The sequence below is a fragment of the Elephantulus edwardii genome, unplaced genomic scaffold (assembly GCF_000299155.1).
Source record: "Elephantulus edwardii isolate Elephantulus edwardi_28Jun2011 unplaced genomic scaffold, EleEdw1.0 scaffold00096, whole genome shotgun sequence".
NCBI classification, from domain to species: Eukaryota; Metazoa; Chordata; class Mammalia; order Macroscelidea; family Macroscelididae; genus Elephantulus; species Elephantulus edwardii.
The window spans coordinates 12,808,690-12,831,742 of NW_006399846.1; the positions used below are offsets into that span (position 1 = coordinate 12,808,690).

Below are 23,053 nucleotides of genomic sequence, written 5' to 3' on the forward strand. Positions count from 1 at the left end.
GTCATGGAAGCAGCTCCCCACATCCTCCCTGAGAAGGAGCGGTGGCTTCAAATCACTCTGACCTTTGGTTAGCAGCAGAGCACTTAACCACTGCATCAGCAGGGTCCCTTGAGAACACAAGAGAGAAGGGAAAAATTACGGAGAAAAATTCCGGATGTCCTCTGACAGTTAACCAGAAAAAGCAGAGTAAGCTGGGGTTTGTGTTTGGTAGTACTGGTGAAGGATACAGTTGGAGGTGGGAAGACGGAAAAGCCAGGTGACCACAACAGCCAGAGATGGAGGCCACAGAAAGCAGTGTCACACTCAGCTCCTTACCACTGGAGGGGAGCGAGTCCTTAAACATCTCATAGAACTGGGTCAGGTACATCACCATGGACAGTTTGTCAGGCTCCCCCACGGATGCCATCTCTTTGCCGGTCATGATGGGAGAGATGCCGAGTTCCTTCTCAGCAATATCAAAGGCCAGCTGGTTGTTCTTCTCCACATTCTGCTCATCTAGAGAGTCAAAATCTCTGAGAACCAACACAAGAAAAATGTGTCAAGGCAGGCTGGTTGTTTCAAAAGCAGAAAACACACGATTCTGGAGTCTGCATCATTTCATTATCTGTTGGTTTAAACCAGGGCGGGGCAGGGGGAGATAGTGTATCACTGAAACCTAAATGCAAACCTGTTCATCTCACTTATTTGCTCCTTCTATTTACTAGGGAAACACAGTAGTTCTCAAAGGAGAGAGATTAAAGACCTACCCAGTTAAAGAAAGAAGAGAGGCAAAGTTGAAAAACTACCTTCATTTATCCAATAATGTGGGTTTCTTACTAAAATATAAGCTCAAGAATAGGAGCTACCTTTAATATGTACCTTATATATAATAAGCAAATATTAAACAAAGATAAAAATCCTATTTGACTCAGACTGCTTAAGGTCTTAGATTATCACTGTTTTGTCCCTTGGAAATGCCCAACTGTTATTGTACTACATCGGCTCTGATAAATCTTATTCAGCCTTCTTCTTGAAGGGAAATTCCAAAACTTTCCTCTAAAGATTTTTCCATTGCTAAATTTCCTGAATTTCCCCAAGCATTTAGATGAACTAACATTCCCCATTGGATCTTAACCTCCTTGTTATTCAATCTGAGTGATAACATTCCTGAAGTGATTTCAGATTAACTGGACCGACCTTATTTTGTGTTAACCTACTGACACCATAGCATCTGTTTTCCTTTTTAAAATCTCTTTGTCTTTTGATTGAGCTTATTAAAACTATGGAGGTCTCATCCTGTATGAAGTCACTGTCGTTTATACAGTGACAATTTACGTACTCGCTGCTTTGTAGCTGATAGACAATAACATTACGAACTCTTAAATCTTTACTCCAGGCAGCTTTGGAACTTTTCTAACAGTAATGTACTCCTTCTGCCCTCAACACATCCCTCTACCCCACCTGCTAGGCTCCATCCCATATTTCTACCTCTAGCCTTCTTTTTTTTATTTCCTTCTCTTCCCTTTGGAATAAGATTCACCTGTCGGATCTCCGAGAGCACGTATGGCCCATTTATCATTATCTTTCTCAGGCTGCTGCTTCTTTTCTCTCTTCCATTTTGCAGTCGGAATGATAAGGCTCTAAGTTACTTACCTTTTACAAAGCTCTGGGTGCGTGAGAAGAGAAAGAACCAGAGCTATCCAAGCTAATCAGAAACTGTCTAAACTACAGTATGTTCGATTGTTTTTACTAGCTCTTGGTTCAAGAGTGCATAGTCATCACATAAACAGGGACTCTGTCTTTCTTAGGTATTACCTAAAACGGTAGGTAAGCATTTGTGAAAACAAAACAAAGAAATAAAACTTGCACCCTTAAGTGGACTTAATGATGAAAGGGAAAGGCAGCCAAAAGCAACTACCGTGCTCTGCTTGTTTTTGAATCTTTTTGTTTGGCTCCCATGGAAACCAAGGCTGATGGGGGACATCTGAGTGCACTGGTCACTGACAGTTGGCCTAGGTCCTCCTAGTGTCCTGAGCCAGTAGGTGAATAAACAATGGCTAAAAGAGGAGATGGCACTGGTACAGGCGGTTAGGGTGACATAAGCTTCATGGGCTTTACCGAGCATGTGGGCAAAAAATGCAGTCCTTCTCAGAGATAAAACCAATGGGCCATTGTACTCTGGGTAAGTATTCACTGGCTTTTGTTTTGTTGGTTGTGACATATTTGTCCTGAGCTAGCCAAATGTTCTAGCCACGTTTCCCTTGTGACCAATACCACTGGAAAAGGTAACTGGCCAAGATGAAGAGTTCAACCCGAGGCCAATAAACAGTTTCCCTTTGTGTGAAGTTAAAAGGCCCAGGTGGGTGTGAAAACCAGTTTTTGACCTCCTGAATGCTGTGCTTTAAAAAAAAAATTCCATTCATTTCATTTTAAAGGTTCTTGGTTTGAGTGAGCTACATTAATGCTTGGCATACAGAATTTAAATATTGTTAACATCACAGTTAATCTGCCTTCTAGATAGTTTCTTACTATGGGCCTCATTTGAGGAAAAACAATACAAATTTGGCTTCTGGAGAGCAAGGAGTCCTTGGAGAAAATAAAGCAACTGATGATGACTCACATGAGATCAGGGCGATATCTATGGATAATTGCACACAAGGCCAGGCCACTTTTCCAGGACATGGTGAGATCTGTCACATTTACCCCTGCATAGCCATCTGTCTGCCTTTGGCACCAACCCAGCAGTTTGCTTGAACGGGCTACAGACTCTAAAATAAAACAGAAAAATTATTATTGTTAGTATAGTTACATAGTAATATTAACACATGATCCTCTTTTTAGTATACATGTCTAGTATAAAAAAAAAATAACTCCACTAGACACACTAGACAGCTCCAGGCAGTAATGTACCCTAAACAGCATCCACCACCCCATCTGTTAGGCACCCTTCAGCTACTTCTGTCTTTCTTGTTTTCCACTCATTCCATCTCCTGCTTGTAGTATGCGTACTGTACTTTTAAAAATTCAACTAATCACTTCTGTGTGGATCTACATAACACCTGACAGATAAAGATGTAAAATGTTAGAGAGGGTAGAGAAAGTATTGGCCTAGTGACAAGAAGCTGTGCTGCAATCCTGAAGGCATGCAGTTTGAAGCCACAAGCTGCTCTGAGGGAAAAGGATGGGCAATCTCTTCCCATGTGATTAACTTCCTGCAAACCTGATGGAGGTTCAGATATGGGTCGGTTCAGACTCTACGGTACATAACAACAACAACAGAGAAAGCACTGGTTTTCAAAAAGACAACAATAATGAGTGCAATGATGTAAACGACTGTGATATTTTAGGAGACTATCAATTTATCTAGAGTCTTATATATATATCACAAGCAGGGTGAGCTAATCATGCTGAAAGCCAAGTCCCCTTGCATTCTTGGAGTAGGGACTTAGATGGAAGAGCACCACCTACTGAGCAGTCACACTCACTTGCATTAGTTCTAGGATTTCCTGGGAGCGCTGCTTGGCAGCTGGCTAAAGCAGCTCTTAGCTCTCAAAGTTATCAGTCAAGGAATTAAGATTAGAATATTGTAGCCTCCACAGCAGCATTAAAAGAAAACAAAGCCTGATTTTACACTTTCCAATTTGCCAAGTGAAGAAATTGCAGGATGAAGTTGTCTGCACCAGCCAGATTCTACAGAGGTTTCTTTGTTGGGGCTGGTGAGGATTAGGGTGGAATGCTGACTCAATAATGGGTGTGAGATGATCTGATTCAGCCTCCTATTTAAAAGCACATTTGGGACCTCGAGCCTGTGGCCCTCAACACCTGGTTTTGGTCAAACATTCTTCTAGCACTGGTATAGCACTGGTCTGTCCATTTGTTGTACAGAGGTAACTCACGGTTGCTGTGATGCTGAACACTGACACTGATGTGTCAAATGTGAGAATGGTTACCCATGGTGGACTCCCTGATTAAAACAAGCTTGGAAGCAGGAGTGGCATCCACTTCTGAGGCAGTCTGCCTCTAGAAACTCTATGAATTTGGAGAAACGACAAAAGATATACAAGTGTTCAGGTCTTTCGTTCACAGGGTCGCTAGGAGTCGTCTATGACTTAACAACAACAACAGCAGCAGCATTAGATAAGCCACGAGACTGAGATCAGAACAAGCCCTAAGGGTACCTTCAACTTAATGATCGAATCTGGAAAAACTGGACAGGCACACAAATACGCCTAGGTATTTTCCATTTGACTGACATATCCTTTAAAACACGAACAATCTCCACAAATATTAGTTTTTCTTAATTGCGTAAGAAAAAAAAAATCTGACATCTATAAAAATGACTAGGCAACCTAGACATTAGCAACCCAGGGTTGCTAAAGAGATTTCATTTTCTTTCTTTTTTTTTTTTTCAGTCCAATGAAAGAGACTTTATTGAAGGCCCAGGGTCATGGGGCTCAGAAGAAGGTCACCTGCAAGAGGCAAGGGAGCCAGTGAGGAGGGGGCTCTTATTTGACCTTTTTCTTGGGGCGCAGGTTGTTGGCGTGCCCACACTTCTTCTTGCAGCAACTGACAGCACAGGGATGCAGGTGAGCGTAACACTTGCGGCAGATCATCCTGTCACAGTTATACTTCTGCGCGAGCTGGCACAAGGAAGGCTCGATAACACCACCACACAGACGCAGGGTGGACTCTTTCTGGATGTTGTGGTCTGAGAGTGTACAGCCATCCTGTAGCTGTTTGCCCGCAAAAATCAGACGCTGCTGGTCAGGAAGGATGACCTCCTAGTCTTGGATTTTGACTTTGACATTCTCGATGATTTCACTGGGCTCAATCTCAAGAGTGATGGTCTTGCCCTTCAGGGTCTTCACAAAGATCTGCATCTCTGCGTCTGCCACTTGGCCACCTCGGTCAAGATTTCATTTTCTATCAAATAATTTAGTGATTTGTGAACACAGCAAGTTAAAACCACATAGCATCTAATTCATTTTTAAGTCTTTCAGAGTAAAAATTAAATTTTGAAACTAAGCATAGACCACCACGTGGCTGCCATGATCATAAATTAAGTTGGCTAAAGAAATGAACTTTATTTAGATGTCTGTATCATACATACATCTACTATGCAATGGGCACCTTCAACATTCTAATCTCCAGAACAGCAGTGAACCAAGATACACTGTCTGCTTGATGGAAAATGGTGCTCGAGTGGAGAAAGACAGTGTTCTACCTACCTGCTGGCCATGGCACCACCCTGACAGCTCGAACCAAAATGCCCAGGACAGAACAAATCATCTTATTCTTGCAAACAATCTCACCCTTTTAATTCTTATTTAGATTTACGGCAGCAGAATCTATGATTACCCATCTACCTATCTTTTGCCTCATAATGCCACCAGCTGTCAATGCCTATTGTTTCTGGCTCCTTAATAGTTTCTCACACTGTTAATTACAACAGTGACATAAGTTACCACTTCTGAATGCTTGCAGTAAAGGATCTGTATACATTCATGGAATCCTCAAGGGGCAGTATTGTTCAGACATGTTAGCACACGCTTTGCAAAATCCAGTGCTAGGTGTGAAGTTCCAATGCCAGCTTCTTTATCTATGCAATTTCCCTTGAATAATCCATCTTACTTGTAGCTGACCACATGTACTCATAAAATTATCCTTTAACAAAACTCCAGGGACCCCTCAATACACAGAAAATACAGGATAGCCTTTGCCCTGATCCCTGGATCCTGTCCATGTCTTAGGACACAGCTAAGATGCCACCACATCTTCCATAAAGCCTGCCCCAATAACCTATCTGACTCTCTTCCTTTCTTGAGGAAGCATATCTGATTTCTCTTTGCATCCCCATTAGCACCTCAGGAGCCTAAGGTGACACAAGTTAAATACTTGGCTGCTCACCAAAAGGTCAGCAGTTTGAACTTCCCAGTGTCTTGGTGGCAGAAAGACTTGCTGATCTCTCCCAAAAAATTAAAACAAAACAACCCCCAAACAACAAACAAAACAACTCCCAAAACAACCAGTCAAATTTAAACTCATTGCTGTCAGGCTGGTTCCAACTCATGGTGATCTGGGTTTTGACCCGTAACTCATAATGGCAGAAGAATGCCCTATGAACGAAAGACCTGAACACTTGTATATCTTTTGTCGTTTCTCCAAGTTCATAGAGTTTCCAGAGGCAAGCTGTTTCAGAAGTGGATGCCACTCCTGCTTCCAAGCTTGTTTTAATCAGGGAGCTCCAACCAAACACTGTCTACCATGGGTAACCATTTGACACATCAGTGACACAGTGTTCAGCATCATAGCAACCATGAGTTACCTCTGTACAGCAAATGGACAAACCAGTGCTATACAACCTAGAAGAATGTTTGATTGACCAAAGCCAGGCGTTGAGGGCCACAGACTCGAGGGCCCAAATGTGCTTTTAAATAGGAGGCTGAATCAATGTCTTCAGGTTAGTGGTGTAACCAGAGCATCTTCCCAAAACTGTTGTTGTTAAGTGCTGCTGAGTCAGAATCGATTCACTGCTGATTCACCAGTGGGTTTGTTATTTCTGCGTGCAACTGAGTTGGAGCTTACCCAGACAGACGCTTCAGTGGATTTTCAGAGGCAGTAAATTGCCCAAAGGAGACTGCCCATCCTTCTCCTACAGAGCAGCTGGAGGATTCGAACAGTCTGCCTTTGTGTTCAGAGTGCAACGCCTTACACCATCAGAGCTCCCTTCCCAAAATATTACAGACAAGGAAACCCTACAGCGTAATTCTATTCTACATACAGGGCCATGATGAGTTAGAATGGACTTGCTGGCACCAATCATAACACCTTAAACAAGAGCTTGTTCACTTCAACATTACTGATAAGGTTGGTTCTGTCATTTTTTTTACTGTGGTAAGCGGCCCTGTGCATCGCAGAATTCTTAGCAGCATTGTTAGCCTCTGCCCATAAGGTGACACTAGCACCCTCCCCCCAATTGTGAAAACTGGCAATCACCTGCCAACGCCTATTGTTTCTGCCTCCTTAATAGTCTCTCACATCCTTAATGACAAAATGACTACCACTTTCAAACACCTACCCTACACTATGCACGGAAATAACCGCTCTGTACATTCCATACACTGAAAGATGTCTCCTGGGGGTCAGATCATAGGTGGCTGAGAACCACTGCAGTAAGCACTGTGCACATTAACTGGTCAGCGGATGAGTGCAGGCCTCTCCGAACTGGACACTTGCATTTCTAATAGCCATTACCAGTACTCACCATTGCGAGTCAACTTTGGCGTAGTTCGAGAATTTACCAGGTTCTCCATTTCCAGATGAATGTCTTTCATTTCTCCAGTATCATATAAATGGCGCACCTGGAAAAAGTCAGAAAGTAGCAAATAAAATGCCAGGTTAACAAGTCCCCATCTAAGAGCAGAGTAATAAAAGACAATAGTAGCAGCAGGATAGGCAAAGATTAGGCAGAAGTTACAATGATGCCCTTTAAATCATTTATGTAATGAGGTAGAATTCTGTGAAAACCAGTACATATCAATGTTGGATTAGTCCAGTATGAAGCTGTTGTTGTTAAGTGCCACTGAGTTGACCCCATGAAAGAAAGACCTGAACACTTGCATAACTTTCATTGTTTCTCCAAGTTCACTGAGTTTCTGGAGGCAAGCTATTTTGGAAGTGGATGCCACTCCTGCTTCCAAGCTTGTTTTAATCGGAGAGCGCCACCAAAATCTGTCCACTATGGGTAACTATTACACATCTGACTATCAGTGCCACAGCTAAAAAAGAAAATCTCTTTGCCAAGACAGAAAAAACTAAAAAAGTATCAGTGAATGAAAGAAAGAGCTCACTTTAGCTTTCTGTAAGTTCTGAGCAAGATGCAAATTTCAGGTTGAAGGTGAATAAAAATCACATGACAACAAAGGTAAAAGTCTATCTAACAGGCTGCTTTCTAAAAACTGTTCTGTTTCCAGGGAATGCTTTGCTCTGTAATATGTTATACTCAATACAGTATTGAGGCTTAAGAGATGTTTAGACATGACGCGGTAGTAACAAACAAAAAAAATAGGTGACCGAGAACAACTTTAGTATCTTTAGGTTATAGATTTTTTCTAAGTGTTTTATCTTTCCAACTTCTTTTGAGTGATGAATCTCATTTGACTGTATAAATGGTCTATAGATAGGGCAAAGGTCTTTACTTCTACTTACAAAGAGAGGAAGCTATACCATTCAGAGAAAATCCAGTAACACAGATGATATGTGGCATGGAAATGGAGGTGGAAGTCTTGAAGCCACAATCAGTCATGTGTAATCTTCTGCTAGTGATGTAACAACTCTCTGCCAGCTCAATTTGTTGATAGAAAATGGTACTGACCTCAGATACTATTGAGAGATTTCTAAAGATGTGTCATTTACATACATTTGATACCAATAGCTTTACACATTTCATACATCAGAAGTCTGTTCTGAGAGTGAGCTCAAATGTAGATAACTGACAAGATAGATCTTACCTGGCTTGGCCGCAGGAAGTTGATGTTAATATTGGGATACCTGGTGACAGGATCGATGCTGTATTGGCTGAAGTTCTTACTCACATTCTCAGGGGTCGTTTGAGGCAGCAACCTGTAAATGCTTTCCCTGCAATGACGTACGATATATTCAGAGCAGTGACACGCATCAAAACTATTCCTCTTTCCTTTTATTATAGCTCTATTTTTTTGACAAGTGAGCTCTGGAGGCCTAGTGAGTAAGGAGTTGAGCCACTAACTCAAAGGTAGGTGGTTCAAATCCAACAGCTGCTTTATGGCAGAAAGATGAGCACTCTCCTCTCATGAAAACCCAGTGAACGGTCAGTTATAAATGGGTTCTCAACTTGATGGCGTGTAACTACAAAAAATATTTTTTGACAGTCCAGTAAATTACTTGAAGGCTATGACAAAGTTTCATCCTTGACTGGTTCCCTCCAATCCTAAATTAGCCCTCTCTTACTAAAGTCACTACCTTAGCAATTTCCCAGGAACCGGAGACTAAGAGCCAATGTGACTAGCAAACACACTGCTTTAGGAAGTGATAAATACCTGACTTTAAGAAGCAATTAATTTACTGTCTGTTTTTCAAATTATGCCACTATTTATTATTGCCTTAAATAATACACATAGTAAAAATATTCAATTATCAATTTCACTCAAGTAATCTTATCTTTAGAGTCTGAGGTATTATTTGTTTATCAGTCAGGAAATCTTTTTCTTTTACATTTTCTATGAAAATCTGCTTCCAAACATTTGGGATAATAAGTAAAAGGTATAAGAAGTTTGGTGTTTTCCTTTACATTCAATGCCACTGTGGCTTAGTGATAAGGAGTTGGGTTAACAACCTAAAAGCACATGGTTCAAATCCACCAGAGGCTTTGAGGAAGAAAGACGGGTAATCTCCTCTTGTGTGATTTACTGCCTCTGGAAAAATCACTGAAGAGTCAGCTCTGAGTTGAACCTTACTCAATGGTATACAACAATAATATGACAATATCATCTTTCTTACTATGATTATGAAATCGACTTCACTAGTCTTCCTGGCTTACAGGCAAGAGGACAACAAACAACAACCCATTGCCATCAAGCTGGAATCAACACTCAGCTGACCTTCCAGAGGGTTTTTAGAGACTATAAATGGCCCAGAGTAGAGAGTGACCATCTTTCTCCCATGCGCAGCTGGTGGACTCAACCTGCAGCCCTCTGAAGGCAAGAGGGCAGATAATTTATTATTTTTGTCTTTTGTTTACATAACTGTGGAAAAGGCATCATCAGATATCATCCTTAATATACAGATTCAGATATCATTCACTGGTTAACAAATATATATAATTTGGAAAAGGCCAAAAGAAGAGAAGTGAGACTTAGGCTTCTATAATTCTATTAATAAATCTTGCTTTCCTCCCTTATTGTGAAAATATTTTTAGTTACGAAAGCAAGAAAGAACTTGTACTCTGCCTGAGGTATAAACCACCCCTTTTCATTCACAGTTTTCTCACAGAAGGAAACCATGGTTGCTTTCCATTCTTTCTCTGCCAGGACCTCTAACATTACCTCTCTGCCAGGACCTCCAAGGGACTTGCTCCGAGAGACCAGCTTCGTACCATCCAGGCAGAGTCCATAGCAGCTAGAAAGCCCCGGGCTATTCCAGTCCCCATTGGCCAGAAAGGCTGTGAAGGAGATTTAAAAAGGAAAAGAATGAATATAAGTCACCTTCTAAAACAGGGAAAGTAAGGAACAAAGAAAGAGTTGGCTCTTGATAGTAATGTTTGAGAACTATTTGGATATTAGACCATTCCACTGAAAGCCACAAAAGTTGCAGAATTTTGATCCAAACATAGCAAATCTAGGTTCAGTGGCCTATCATACCCCCTCCTTCCTGCTGTAGCTTCCACAAGAAGTTTAGCAATACTGTACAACATTTGGAATTAGCCATTCACCCAAGACATGGATTCAAACCCAAGACGGACTATTCCCTCAACCACAAAGTGCTGCCATCTTTAGAACTCACCTCCAGGAGGCTGTCCCCAACCAGAGCCACCAGCAACTGGTGACCGTTCTGCTCCCGCACCAAGGCCGCGTTCTCGGAGGCGTACATACAAGTGAAGTCGAACATGGCCACGTCAGGCTGCCCATAGTGATTGATGGCAAAATCCAGAGATGGCAGCTGCTGCTGAGTGGAGAAGTCTGCTGCCTCCCTAGCATAGTTCAGCAGAGCCTCTTGGTCCACATTCTCCCGAGAAAGCAAGAGTTCTGTGTCTGCATAGTCCTGTCTCCAGAAAGAGAAAGGTTAAGATGGGAAAGCTGGGAAAGCAGGTACGAGATAGTCCAGTCAGACCAAAGTGCATGTATGTGATAGAACCCAGCTTCACAGCCTTCCCTTTACCCTAAAGTGACCTAACACACCAAAATTAAACCTTTTAGACAAATTAAAAAGAAAAGGCTAATGCTAAGAGAGTACAAACTTACTATCCCTAAAAAAAAAAAATAATGTTGGCTTCTCTATTTATTTATTGCTTCTCTTTTTAATGTGTAACCTTGAGCAAGTCATTACTTCTTGAACCTACACTATCTATCTCAAAGAGCTGTTCTGAATATAAAATGAAATAATTTACATGACGGGGCTTTTAAACTGAAAACACATTTTATAGTTTTTTTTACTGCCCATCATTATCTGGGCAGCAAGCAGCTTTGGCAAATGGGACCATAAGGATCATTCAACCTTGTGAAATGAGCAAACGTAGACACTTCAGTGCCAAAAGAGGTACGAGAGAAGCAGCAGTAGTAGTCTAGGAGGCTGGGAAGAAATATGCCGAAGTGCAAACAAAAGGTTTTAAAAAATAATACAAATGATTCTGAAAGACTCTTTAGAAACTTGCTGACAGAGAAAGATAACGATGGGCACCTTCCACAAAAAGGATTGAAACACTTTTTTTGTCCTGGAGGTTTGTGGCATTCGGTGCCAACGCTTTATTCTCCTTCAGTAGGACCTAAAGTTCCCAAGTGTCCCTGAGGGTACTCTGAGCTACCACAACAAGATGTTAAAAGCCAAACACAAACACTCAAGGTGGTGCTGGAAAGAATGCTTGTTCAACACCAAGGACGTGGCCACAATGAGCAGTACATGGAGAAGGTATGGGCCTTGCCCTCTTTCAAAAGTAAATAAAAAGGAAACTAGGCCTTGGCACTCTCAACTGTCCCAACATCACCTCAGATAACCATGATCTGCCAAAAATGGTAGGTCTAAGTATTAAACTCAAGGAATATAAACCAGTTTCATGGACTGTTTCTCTGGAACTATTTTTTGAGGAATCCAACTACTCAAAACAAACAACATATTGGTTTTACAAAGCATTTGACCAATTATATTTTGCTTTTGCTTCTTGAAGAACGGCCTATACAAATTGCTTTGTCCTGTTTCCCTCTCCACCACTAGGCTGAGAAGCACATAAAGACCAGGGCAGAGGGTCCTGGGTGGAAAGGAGACTTTGTGTTCTGGGCACGTGCTCATCAGCTCGCTCCCCAGGCTATTCTCAGATAAGGCGGTAGTGTCAGGCCGACTGGAGTGACTGGATTCATTATCATCCTGCAAAGACAAAGGCCTCCCTGAAATCCAGCCATGACTTTCTGTGGGAACTGTGCAAGCCTGAATCAGCACATCTGGAGCCTCCTCACTTCTGTCCTTCTCATCACATGAGGACAGTCATTCTCTAGATAGCTGAGAAGTGCCAATTATAAGGTAATCCTTATACTATAGAATACATTTAGACCAATGAGACCAGTGTCAGACTTAAGAGGAGTCATCCAGACTCCACCCTGTGATTCTCAGAAAATATTTCAGAAAACCATCTCAGCTACTTGAAGATGAAGCTAAACTGGACCTGGCTAAGGATGGATGGATATCAAGCCCATGAGCCAAATATACTCTGACCCAGTAAGTAGCCCCTAGATCTCTGATAACTGTATCTCTTTACCTGCAGTAAAACCAGAACCATGATCTAACTCCTGTCAACACCAATTTCTGCTTCTCAGTCAACTTCTCTTCTCTCGATCACTCTCCCCCACAAGAAGATCTACTAACCAACAAAACACTGGTCATTCTCAATAATCACAAACCAAACAAGTTAACATGAAATGATATCCAAGACTTGCTTTGAAACTATCTAATGTTGAGAAGAATACTACTGAGGTATTAATGAAAACATCATTGGCTAAGTGTTGACAATTATTTAAGTAAGATAATGGGACATACAGTGATTCATTATACTATTCTAATTCTGTAGAGAATTTTAAAATTTCCAAGTTTAAAACAAACAAACAACAATGGGGAAACACCAGAGAAAAGTTCATGCTCTTGGGAGATGTGTTCAGAAGTCAAATTCACTGCCGTCAAATCATAACCGACACATAGCTGACCCTCCACTGGGTTTTCAGAGGTTGTAAATCACATGGAAAGAGACTGTTCATCTTTCTCCTGTAGAGAGGCTGATAGATTCGAACTGCCTGCCTTTGGTTGGAAGTGTAACTGCTAACCCACTAGGCCACCACAGCTCCCTAGGAAATATATTAAGTGCTCAATTTTGTTTCCTGGCAGGGAAAAACCTGTCAGACCACAAAGTTCTTTCTCTTGGTGATCACACGAACCACAGCACATTAAAAAAAGGTTTGAAAGAAATCCATTGCTCACATGCAGAATCACCCCCTTGTCCAGTAAACTCTGCTTTTTGGCTGTCATAACGAAATAGTGCGTGTCATCTTTGTAATAGACGATGTTCTCCAAATCAATACCTGTAACCAGAAAACAAAATGTGCATCTATGAGCATCTATGAATTTGCAGAGATGAAAGTACATCAGTGTAGCAGTCACTTGGGTGAATGGATACCAGAGGAGAAAGTCTAGGCAGGGGAAGAGAAAAGCAAATGATTCCTCAACGCAGACTGTCAATTCCCGCACATAGAGTCCATGAAAAAAGTGGAGCTCTTTTCTCTTTGCACTGCTCCGCAAGTCCCCTGATACTCTACTGTGGCCTATAAACAAGGATCTAATGATCAACAGTAAGCAGGAATACAGGAGGAAGATCTAGAAGGGGGAAAAAAAACAGATTATTAACCTCCAAAAATAGGAGCTGGGTTAGTTAAATCAGTTTCCCTTCTCTGACAGTCCTCAAGGAAGCCCAGGGAATCTCCTAAACTCTTAAGAACAGGACAGACAGCTTTATGCCTGGAAGCAGCAGGTGAACTACTGCCTTCTGATTAATTTAATCTAAAAAGCAGATGTAATGGCAAGAAACCATGCCCTAGAAAGCAGAGAACAAAGGCATGAAATGTCTAAGCTCATCTCTCGGAAAGTTTTTGTACAACGATCTAATTCTTATCCAGGACATGATTTCTTTCCAAGAGCGAACTAATTTAGGAAGAAGACACTTTTGATACCTAAAGCTCTCAATAAAAATCAAAGAACTACTACTACTCAACTGCTTACTCTATCAGACATGCTACCTTGTGCCATAGTACAAGGTAAGGGGCTGAGTAGGAATTCACAGAACACAGAATAGACATTTAAAACTAAATAAATACACGTAGTGGCAAGACACTGCACTGCAATCCCAGAGGTACGTGGTTCAAATCCACCAGATGCTCTGCTGGAGAAGGAGGGGGCAATCTCCTCCTCTACCAGTCAGATCTGATTTGACGGTACACGTAAAAATAATACAATAAAAAAAAAAATTAAAAGAAAAAAAAATAAATAAATACAAAGGAGAGTAGATCAATCACTTTGACGCAGAACAGATGCTAGAGTCAGGGACAAATGAATAGGAAACATTATGCTGAGAAATAGAGCAGGACTGTAGAAAGAGCAGAAAGGCAACAACAGTAAGGACGATCTCCTACTAAATTCCCCGAGAGAAACGTATTGCATGATTATTTGAATGTCTTTTCCTCATTGCTTGGAGGCATCTGCACCAACCTGTGGCTTCTCTTAATTCTTGGAAAAACTTTTGGTTGAATATGAAAGCCACACCACTGATCTCCTCCACTTTGGCTTCTGCTGTTGTGTTTCGATTAATAAAATTGGCTGTAATGGCAATGGCCAGCTTGCCACGAAATTCTTTCCGACGAAATCCTGGAGAGGGGGGAAAAACCCAGTCACAAAGGTGGCCAATGATGGCTGCAGAAGGAGAATCACCTCAAATAAGAGAGACTGAGGACCCTTTAATGAAAGGGGCAGGGGTGGAAATCACTGGGAGAAATTTAGAGCATCTCTACCTTATATTAATATATCCCTCTACATACACCTCAGGGCAAAAATTATTTTCCCATGTGTTAATAATTTTGAAATCAGACCAGCTAGGATATTACTCAAAACTAGAGATTTCATAAAAAAACTCCAACAAAACTACTTGCTTATCAATACTTCTATCTGATCTTGGGCGTACCAACAACACAAAGCACAGCTCATCTCCTCGCACTCTGACAGGAATGCCCTGTAAGAAGTAACCTGAGGACCAGCTGGCCAGGGGAAGGCTGGAGTCATTCATAAGGAGAAACGGCAAACAGGCAAGCAGATTCTCAGGAGTGATGACCCAGACTTCCAGTGCAGGGTGGTTTGAGGTTGCTCTTCACTTTGTCATGAATCAGGCAAAGGAGCAAGGACAGTACCTTCCAAGGTGTTCCTACGGCCATCGCCTCCAATGATCACTTCAAATTCATACTCTGATACAGGATGAGTTTTGGGGTGTACCAATGCCCGCCAACCTATCCCTGTGGACCAAAGTAAAAATGAGTCACCACTTTGACCATTTTGATACATCTCTGACTATCTCTAGATACTCAAGTACGCAGACCGCACAAAACTCCACTGCAAAAAGCATTAGGTGTAAATACAGTATAAATGATGTAAGGAAGCCTCGAAGAGGGTGTACAAGAAACTTTCCAAACTTACAACGTCCCAAAAGAGTTCCCGCAACGTCTAACATGAAGTCAGTAAGAGGCCTCCTTTATGGGCTAAAAAAAGCTCTTCAAAAGACTCAAGCTTTGTACATCAACGTTCATAGCAGTGTTATTCATAAGAACATGGAAACATCCCCAATGTACAACCACAATCAAGTGGATTGAGAAATTAAGGCACATTCATATGATGGTATACTATGTAGCACGTAGAAGCAATGATTTTGAAATTCACAACCTAACTTGGGAGGGACTAGAGAGCATTATGCTAAGTGAACTAACTCAGTCCCATAAGGACAAATACTGTATAAAACCATGATTGTAGAAATAGAACTAGTAAAACATGTATGAGGAACCAAGTGGAAGAGGGTAGGAACAGAGGGGTGAGGACGATGAAGGGTAGGGTGGGCTGGGGAGAGGTAATCATAGGGTTGTACAATTTGAGGGGTGGAGGGAGGGGTGGGTAAAGGAAATGGGAAGGCTCTGGTGTGAAAAACAATATATACGAACTTTTGTAAGTAAACCAGTAAAAAAAAAAATTCATTAAAAAATAAAAGAAGCAGGTTATACAGCAAAGTATTTCTGAAGACAATTCACTTTCTTCTCCCATTATCTCATCCTTTCTCATCCATCCAGTATTCTTTCATTATTCTCCATTTGCTTCAATCAAACTTACGTTCATTTTCCTGGTCCTCAGGAGGCTGTACAAGTCCTTGGAATTCTACATTGACATGGATTTCAACACCTAGTATCAAGGCTACTTTTAAAAGTATAAGTTGGAGCTGACGGATACCTGAATAAATACAAAGAATACATCAGTGAGAGCCCTACTGAGGAGAGAGCTCTGGTCAACCATCCCTGCTCGTGTTCCCAATAACCTACCTCCAGCTTTCATCTTCTTATCTATCTGTATGTCTGAAATAAAATCTGTGGAAGAGATGTCCTACAGAGACAACCAAGGCCACATTTCCCCCTTGAGGTAGGTGTTCAAAACCACCAGAAGCCCATCACTATCACAAGACTCTCATTTTGATCGTCCCCTAATGAGTCAAAGGCATCACCAGAGCCACCACTACTTAGGAAGACCTACAGGCCTGAGAGGACATGGGTCCTCCTGTGGAAGACAGAAGGGGGTCTTCCATAGTCTGGCACAAAGCGGTTGCAACTAAGGTTGAAAATAATTGAGAATCTTGTTGGTTATCCAGGGGAAAGTAATTTATTTCTTCCTTATCCAATGTGTACCTATGTGTTAGACCTGCAGCATAGATGAAATCCTATTCCCTGATCTCTGTCAAATCCTCTGAGAACCAAGGGAAATCCTTCCAGACACAAGGCCGACAGTGTCTGCATTAATGACGCCTGGTCCTCTGTGGAGGCAATCTGCTCTGCGCTGTGACTGAACTGCTGGAAGCACCTGCAAATCTTCCCCTAAATCCTCTGGGCTATGTCCCCAGCTCATCATGCCACCAACCTTCTGAGTCACCCATCCAAAGACTCCCAAATCCCATGCGAACACACACATTTTATTTTTACAGACAACTGAGGGTTCCAAGATGCTTCATAAATTATAACCCAACAGATGGGCTGGGAGCTTCCTCTGCCAGGGCAATGTGGCAGCTGCTGGCCAGGGCTTGATAAAGTAGCACAACTGATTCAAAGAGCAAAGGGTTTAAATGGCTCAATGTCCTTTTAGAGTACATCTGGAGGAGTTCAGGTCACAGTTCCTTGAGAAGGCTGCCACAGCCCCATTCACGGGGATTAAGAAACAGTGACTTCAACTTCATGATCAAGAAGCTCTCTGTTCTGTAATTGCTTTGCTGACAGGCCACTTAGAGTCATGAAAACAAAATTACTGTATGCGTTAACTAGTATTTACTTTATTGAAAAGCACAGGTCCAAGTTGAGCTTGGAGATAACAAGAGTACCACAAGAGCTATGCTGGCTGTTCCCTTCTTGAGGATGGTCAAAGGATTCCTGTTATCAACTTGGCATTCAAGACCAAGGCAGGATTCTCTTTCATCTTTAAATGTGGTTTCCAGTACCAAGACTCTTCCCACATAGCAATTTGTTCTTCTATTAGCAGAGCATGTATTGTTTTATACTATACATAGCTGCATGCTTATGTGTCTCTCTGAGTGGTAAGAAGTACCAGAGGACCAAGCCTCAAACTATCATCTATTTCACCATAGCTTGGCTCCTGCTATCAACCTGGTTTGTTGTAAGTGCTCAATTAAGAATTTAAGACCTACATCAGAATGTATGCCGAACTCCTCATTTTACAGGAGGTGTACTTGGGAGTTTGCCTGTGAATGGTGGAGATGGTGAAAGAGTACTGAATATACCACAGACTGTAAAAAAAAATCCACATCTGTCTTGTAAGAAGTGCAGCCAGAATGTTCCTGGTGAGATAAAGCATCATACACTTTGAGTACATGATCAGGAGTGGCTAGTCCGTGGAGAAGTAGAGGATCAATGGAGAGAAATGAGAAGGACTGACACAGCGACTGCAACAATAAGCTTAAGGACCCCAGGGACTGTGAGAATGGCATTGGGTTTGGTTCTGTTTGTACACAGGGTTATAAGGAGTCAGTATCGACTCAACAACACCTAATTATGACAAATGTGTAGCTAAGTATGCTGGGTAACCTATCAATTGAGTTGTAGGTATTCTGATTTGAAGCAGAGTATAACTTTCTACAAGACAGATACAAAAAGCAGAGCAAAATGAGTGACAGTGAATCCATCCCTCAGACAATGTTTGTCTCTTTTTTTCTGAGCACCTGTCGGTAGGTAGGCGTACACAAGAACCCTATAGAACTATCTTTACTTACTGATATGATCGATGGCTCCAGCGCAGAACTTGCCATAAAACTTCTTGGCACCCAGACCTCGTAGATCATGTATGGTGAATGGCCAGAGATGCAGGACGTTGTTTCGTGAGAAGGCATCTCGTTTCTCAATAACCACCACCTTAGCTCCTAATAAGGATAAGTCAATGGCTGTGCGGAGACCACAGGGGCCAGCTCCAATGATGAGACACTGAAAAACACAGATACCCTCAGGGCAAACTCAGTACCTCTTGAGAAAAACTCGTATTTCTACATAAACTTTACAATCTCATAGCCATCATTCCATAAAGTCTCCCAACAGGGCTCTTCTACCCACTACCAAGAAATTATCAAATCCACTAGAGCCATATCAGAACACACGCAATGGCTTGAGATATGAGCTATAACTGCTGTGGAGAGGACATTTTAATCATCAGTGCTGGACATAAACCAAGCACATGTTCACTTTGGAAATTCTGTAAGTCCCAGAGATGCATAACATCTTTTAATGGGTTATTATTTCAACAAATGATCTGAACAATCCCATCTAAGCTTCCACCATTACGTGAGGATCTTTTAGAAGGTTAAGTCAAATCGATTTCTCTCCAAGATGACTTATTAGAGAGCCCTGGTGGTGCAGTCACAGCAAGGTGCCCTGCTACCCCAAAGGTTGAGTGAGCATCTCCAGGGCTCACATCCACCAGCAGCTCAGTGGGAGAAAGGTGAACAGTCTCCTTTCATTATGATTTGTAATCTAATATGTACTCTTGGCTGTTTCAGAATACTGGACCAGGCTCACTATGCAAATGATTCCCAGGAGACAATTGTCAAGAATCAAAATTTTATCTGCTGAAGAGTTCTCAAATCATTATCTCCAAGGATGTAACCTTAATATGATCCATTTTATAGAGAAGTACTCAGAGATTTATCGTAACTAGTTTGCATTTATGTCTTGGAGAGGGTGAAACAAAGCTGTTCCTTGGAGGCAAGGATTTTGAAGCTCTGTCTCACATACTGTGGGTATCTGGCCAGGAGCAACTGGTCCTTAGAGAGGGACATCATGGTTAGAGGGGTAGAGAATCAGTGCTGCAGTGGAAAACCCGAGATGAGATGGACTGACACAGTAACTGGGATAATGGTGTTAGGTGTGTCAGAGACAGTGAGACTGGCTCGGGACAGGGCAGGGTTCAGAGCTACTGTGCACACAGGGTCGCTATGAGGTGCAGGTGACATGATGGCACATAACAACGAATAACCAGTTTGCATGTGTGATATAAGAAAATAAGTAATTTTATGTAATTCCTTTTGCCTTTAGTAAAGGCCTGTTCTCATTCACAAAAGTCCTATCTTCACAATCCAACCCCACTAGAGGCATTTCTAGGTATTCGGATAGGGTAATTTAAAACTAAGAATGTAATGTCAGAATCACACAGCCATATGTAACTTCTCCCTGGTAGTTTTTTCCAAATTTCTTCCAAAATATATCCTTTCATGAGGAGGAGAGTAAAAAAATGCATCTTTCCTTCTCTAGATACTTATAATTACTCCAGGACAAATACTAGAATATCTCACATCTTTGCCCTGGTCTACCCATTGCATGCCAACTCTCTTTCTCCAGCTTGTTTAAAAGGTGAGGAGGAACCACAGAAATACTATGTTTCACAAAGTACCTACTTATGAATCAGAACAGATTTTTGTGATTTGGAGTCTGAGGCCAGTGGCAAATTCCTAGGTTAGCAAATACTATACTGGTTACTGAGAATGGAACAATGACTTTATAAAGATGATATGCCACAAACCATGAAGCCAGGTACAGACAGGATGCTAAGTGAGTTTAGCTGATGTTACAAAGTGACCGGCTTCCTCCCCCTAATAGTGTGAGATTAAAAACAGTCTCAGCAAAAAGAAAAGGTTCCTAATACCATTTGACTTTAGGGTTGTTTTTAAATAGTAACATTTGCTGTTCACTGTGAAATCCATGAAATATACTTAAGAGTAGGATCTGGCACAAGGGATAATCAAGTGAACGTAAGCAATGAATCTGTAATGCTTCAATAAGATCTAACCTGGGCTTCCTAAGCCAAACTGTTGCTAGAATTGGCATAGTCCTATAACTTAGTAATTCTCTTTGGCATTTGGTTAAATCGTCAGGTCAGTGAGCCCAGAGCCTACAGGACACCAGGTCACTCATTACCTTCGTGTTAGTGCAGGCTTTTCCCTTTTTGTAGTCTTTGTGGCTGCCCCGTTTGTCCAACTTTGCCCAGAGGGCTTTGGCTTTCCAGTAGTTAAGCTTGGACTTCAGCTTATGATAGAAGGAGCGGTAGTCCTTGGGCTTCAATTCTAGGTGGTCACACAGCTCCTGGAAGGCCTTGAGAGTTCCTTTGCAGGTGGTAGCCTGGACAAATCGGTCAAAGAGGATGTGAGCTTGGTTCACTGTCTCATTCTTCCTTTCCTCCATGCTTCCCCACGATCAGCAGCCACCCCACAGAGCGGGCAGTGGGATGGCGGTAGATCCACCAGGCACTGTCACGTTAATCTAAGAAAAAGAAAAAGAAATGGTTAGCAAATGCATGCTTGTTTGTATAAATCTTCTGGGGGGGGGTGGGGGAGTCATAGAATCCTATGGTTTGATGGAATCAATTCTGCGCACTTTTAGAATGATACAGAAGAGGCCCCGGGTTTGGTCCAGGAGCTCTGACCTTAGAGAGCAACTGAGCAAAAAGATGTCCCTTTGTGAAGTAGGAAACAATTTGCATCTCTCCACACTTTACCACACTATCTTATCAACTAGACAGGTGTCATCAGCTTCATGATAGAAAGTTACAGATTATCAAGACCCTTCCCCCTCTTCTACTATGTCTTCTATGTCAACAGATACAAGTGTGTGCTGTGCTGTCTAGGATGATAACTATTTACCTGAACAGATTAGCTTGCCTTCATCTAAATGTGTAGCATACTCAACATATCTCTCCAGGTACTGGATATTTATCCTGCTAACAATGGATTAAATCAGTAATAACTTCAAAGATGGTGCAAAGCTGGGATTGTTTTTGTTTTTTATTACTCAACTCTCCAGATCTGGAAACCTAATTTTACAGACATGATGATTGGAAACTTAATGCCCTTTTGTTTATTCTTTTATTTTATTCTCCTCATCCCCTCCAAAAGTGAGAAGAACATATATGATTACTTAAAAATTACTCTGCTAATAAACATAGTCTATCTAGAGACTAAGTTGCACTTGATCCAGGCCATGGTCTTTGCAAATTAGGGACAGCACAAGAGAGAAGGCCCTTGATGAGGTGGACTGATACAGTAATGGGGGTTATGGGGGTTTGCGTGTTTGAGTCAGTGAGACTGGCTCGGGACAGCACATGCTTCATAGGGTTGATATGAGTTGCAGATGACTTGACGGCACATAACAACTGCTTGTCCCAATATTCAATAGTTAAGAAAGAAATAGAATTAGGTGGAATGAGCCCTCAGTTTTCCTTAAATAACAGTTTCTTCAAGGTAGCAGCAAACAACTCGAAAAATATTTAAAAATTTCTAAGAATAGTCTATTTTTCCTTGCAAGTCAAGGCTTATTCAAGAAATGGCAGATTGTCAAAAGATGGCTTTTCTGGGGGAAGATATGTTTATCCAACAGCAGAAAAGAGACTGAAAGAAGTAACAACAAATGACTAAAACAAAGTTCTAAGCGCTTACATCCTCAAGGGCCCTCTTTGCTGTGTGTCCTCACTGTGGTGATTCCTGTGGCTTTATTTGTTCTTTGGCAAGCAGATGGCATTGTGCAATCCTGACCCAGCGTGCCCGACCTGTGTTCATCATTAACTTTAAGTCCACCAGAGTCATAATGTTTGGAAATGGTTTCATACACCTGCTTGAATCTGTCTATGCCTTGCTTCAAGGAAGATGGTTTTTCTTTGTTACTACACAGCAGCCACCTTCATTCCTCAGGATTCAGAGTACCCCAGCACCACGATGTTTTTGCTTAAACGGATTCATGAAAGATCCTGCAATAGGGATTTCTAAAAGCCTCTCTCATGTCATCAGGTTCGGCTGTACTCACACCTCCCTAGATGAGAAGTCTCAGGTATGGATGTCAAACACAAGTTCTGTCACATGAGCTAGCATCCCATTGGCTGCCTGGCACCTATTCCATCTGTTATTAATACTTGCTTCCATCACAGAATTTTCAAACCCAACCCTGACACAGATAAACAACTTCATTAATAAGTCCCATCCCAAACCTACTTCCAACAAGTCAATTCTGAATCTTAACAAACCTCTGTTGGGTTTTGAGGCACCTTAAACCATCACTTTGTTGCCATAAAACAACTTCAAATGACCAGTTCGGGACAACCCAGAGCACCTGCTTCCAAGTGGCAGGCAAGTATTAGGTGCCCAGGCGAAGGGATTTCAACCCGCAGGTCACTAATGACAACAGATAAATAGAGGCAGGTTGGTTCCTGGAACAATGCGGCAGGCACCCAGCGAAAGACTACACAAGATGAATTCCCTCGGGCGGCCTCACTTTTCTTACTTTGCAAGTCAAATGACTGCAGTAGGAAGACAACACCTGAGAGTGACAGCACGATTCTGCAGCTCTCCAGGCTGTCTCACTTAGCAAGGAGACTTAACTGGCTGTCTGACTCAAGAGCCAGGAAGAATCACAGGAGAAGGGCCATTCCAAATACAGTCAGTCCCCTTTCCAGAAAAACCATATTTCCTCTCATTCCTAAAGGTCATCCCAGATCATGCCCATCC

General features: G+C 41.9%; 1 protein-coding gene across 3 annotated transcripts in view; it reads right to left on the bottom strand.

Moving 5' to 3' along the window:
• The window catches only part of MICAL3 (microtubule associated monooxygenase, calponin and LIM domain containing 3), a 126,739-nt gene extending 105,920 nt beyond the window's left edge, over positions 1-20,819 (bottom strand). For 2 of the 3 annotated variants that reach the window (XM_006891341.1, XM_006891340.1), the window contains exons 1-12: positions 20,478-20,819; positions 18,287-18,494; positions 16,132-16,248; positions 15,168-15,269; positions 14,476-14,631; positions 13,195-13,295; positions 10,519-10,776; positions 10,062-10,177; positions 8,490-8,616; positions 7,244-7,340; positions 2,600-2,747; positions 316-512 (exon numbers count right to left, since the gene is read on the bottom strand). In XM_006891341.1, coding sequence (XP_006891403.1) covers positions 316-512; positions 2,600-2,747; positions 7,244-7,340; positions 8,490-8,616; positions 10,062-10,177; positions 10,519-10,776; positions 13,195-13,295; positions 14,476-14,631; positions 15,168-15,269; positions 16,132-16,248; positions 18,287-18,494; positions 20,478-20,741 — 1,891 coding nt within the window. In that variant the 5' untranslated portion in view covers positions 20,742-20,819. The remainder of the gene's footprint in view (positions 1-315; positions 513-2,599; positions 2,748-7,243; positions 7,341-8,489; positions 8,617-10,061; positions 10,178-10,518; positions 10,777-13,194; positions 13,296-14,475; positions 14,632-15,167; positions 15,270-16,131; positions 16,249-18,286; positions 18,495-20,477) is intronic. The other variant, XM_006891342.1, reaches the window with a different exon arrangement.
• Between the last annotated feature and the right edge of the window lie 2,234 nt (positions 20,820-23,053).